Raw genomic sequence first — 2857 nt, 5'->3', positions numbered from 1 at the left:
GCAACCAAAAGCCGTGCTATACAAATAGACTACCGAGTCCTATTAAAATCATCAGTAAACTCGTACAGCCTATCAGAATAATTCTGTACACATTATAAACAAATAGCTTTGTCATTTAACATCAGTTTACAATGTTTTAAAGTTAAAGGGACACACCCTAGTTACGGCTAGTTGTTAACCATTACGGCGTTGTTTTTCGCTATTAAACCCATTTTTTCACAAATAAAATTGCACTTTACTTACCGTTTATTATTTAGAATATACATTTCCATTCACCTGAAATAACCTGTTCGGTGGTAGCTAATCAGGGGAAAGAAGTCTATTACAAAAGCTTTTCCATAATTTCTCGATATTTTTCGGAAGGGAATTACATGTGCAAAATGTATCGTATAATAGTACGTAAACAATGTGCAAGGAAGGAAATACTCTTGTTTGGTGATGTTGTCCTCTTTTATTTTTACTTTTTTTTTTTTTTTTTTTTTTTTTCAGTTTAAGAGAAGAAAAAAATTAGGGTGGGGGAGGTTAAAACTAGGGACGGTCGGTCGACCGGAAACACACCTATTTTTTTTGTTGGCCTTAACGTGTTAATCACGTGATTTTGTACATTACTATAAATACTCCCCCCACCTTTCCTGTCATGGACGGAAGAGCCGGCTTGCTCTGAATGTGCACGTAAAACCCTATGACATGACATGACAATGGACGCGCTAGTAGGGTCCATTGCAGAACACTATCCAACCACTGTTGCTGCCAATCGTGCTGTGGACCACCGCTTGTGTTATGTAACTAGCGTAATGAAGTTAAAGTTTCCTCTGTTTTACGATACCACTAGAGCACATTGATTTATTATTACGCTTAGTAATGTCTTGAAGAAAACGCGCTGCATTTGTACAACAGACAGAACAGTACATAATTCAGCCGTTGATGTATCAGTCGTGGTGCACTGGTTGAGATGACCTAAACGAAACAAACTTTAACTTTTTATACCTGCGTTTTATATTCACCTTCTCACAGACACACATACTACATATTTAACACACCGGCTGTGAAGCACTAGTTTAAACAGGAAATAACCTGGTCGTTCACTAAGGGGAGTCCATGTTTCACCTCAGGTGGCCACTATACCACCGAGGTACATCCTGCTCTGAAACTAAATTACAACACGTATATATAACTGTATGCATTAAGAAAACAATATTGATGTTATTTTACAAAACATATCGTAACTGTTAAATGCACCGGACCCAGGACATATCTTAATTGTTATTTTCTATTAAAACATTACATAGGCGTCAGAAAGGGAGGGAGAGATGCAGAGGCACTACACCAACTCTGAGGGAAATGTATTGCCCCCCCACCCCCCCCACCCCCACCCCCCACCCCCCCAGTTGAAAATCAAATCGATATATCATAGCTAGCCCACCCCACACAATAATTATTTGCGTCAACTTCCAATGCCTATGTATTACATTATAAATAATCCCACTGGCGTATATCCACTTGTTCACATTGTTTGTGCTTCTAACAAAAACCACGAATGGCTTTGACTGTCGGTTAATGACAGGTGACTAATATTTTACAGGTGTATTACTATCCAGGTGTTTTTTGAAACCAATGACCACTGTAGAAACTTTAGTCACGTGACCATATCTCAGACCCGCGTGCCGGTAGGTCATTTACTACAGTATTTATTTACACTTTCGAGTTCCGTGCTAGTTCCGTGCTAGTTCCGCGCTTCGTAGGACTACTACTTCGGGGGGTTTCTTGCTTTATCAGCTAAATTTTAAGTTTCTTTATAAATCAGTTTATATAGGAGAGCGAAATGGAGTATCTGATGCAGTTGGAAAACCCGGAATATGTCAGGCGATTCCAGGTAAAGTGCGGTGTCTTGATTAGAGAGAGGTACTCCGGGTCTAAACACCCTACCAACGGGGAGATAGCCAACAAAACAACCTACCACCAACACAATAACGCCCGTCAACGACCCGGCGAAAACTGTAAACACAAGTATGAAAACAACAACAACAACAACAACAATAGGGACATAGTGAATACGAGTAACGGCAATGGTTTTGGAGAATGTGTACATGTACATTCCTACGCCGACGACAACACTACGGATGTTGGCGATAACAGCGACGTGCACGTGGATTACGAAATCCAATACAAGTCGCTGTACTATCTGGCGCAAGTGGGCGCGTTTCTTGGAGACGAAGTGTTCTACTTCTTGTTCTACTCGTACTTCGCGTGGAATCTCGACGCCGTGGTCACCAGACACATCATCATGGTGTGGTGCACGGTCATGTATCTAGGTCAGCGCACTAAGGATTACCTGCAGTGGCCCCGCCCCCCGTCCCCACCCGTGGTTCGCCTGGAGATGTGTCACTTGTACGAGTCCGCGATGCCGTCCACGCACGCCATGGCGGGAACCGCGATGCCGATCGTCCTGGCAACAGGAATATGTTCTAGATACGAGGTACATCTTAAAAGCGTAAAAAGGCAGAAAGCAAATCATAAAGAAAGACCCCCAGAATATTACTGATAAGATATAACGTTAACGTAAGGCAAAGTAAAGTAACGTAATGTACGCAAAAACGCAACAAAAAGCAACGCGACGTGACGTGACGTAGCCGTTACGTGATGCAACGTTAGCCGTTACGTGACGTAACGCAACTCGACATGATATGTCGTGACGTGACGTGAAGTAACGTGACATGACATAACATAACACAAAACAGCGCAAAACAACATAATTATAACAATATAATGACATAACATGACAATAAAAGGTTATGTTACATGACGTCATCACATCACAACAACATAAACATAGGGCGACATAGCATAATATAGTATA

General features: G+C 41.5%; 1 protein-coding gene across 1 annotated transcript; it reads left to right on the top strand.

The window, feature by feature from the left end:
• Positions 1–1822: 1822 nt before the first annotated feature.
• LOC121381749 (sphingosine-1-phosphate phosphatase 1-like) lies at positions 1823–2542 on the top strand. The gene has a single exon (XM_041511097.1). The coding sequence runs from the start codon at positions 1823–1825 to the stop codon at positions 2540–2542; it is 720 nt and encodes a 239-aa protein (XP_041367031.1).
• The last annotated feature ends 315 nt before the right edge of the window (positions 2543–2857 follow it).

This window comes from Gigantopelta aegis, chromosome 9 (genome assembly GCF_016097555.1).
Source record: "Gigantopelta aegis isolate Gae_Host chromosome 9, Gae_host_genome, whole genome shotgun sequence".
Classification (NCBI taxonomy): domain Eukaryota; kingdom Metazoa; phylum Mollusca; class Gastropoda; order Neomphalida; family Peltospiridae; genus Gigantopelta; species Gigantopelta aegis.
This window is presented reverse-complemented; position numbering and strand designations above follow the sequence as displayed.

Excerpts from the sequence above, each read along its gene's own strand:
- LOC121381749 (XM_041511097.1), top strand. The coding sequence starts at position 1,823 with ATGGAGTATCTGATGCAGTTGGAAAACCCGGAATATGTCAGGCGATTC.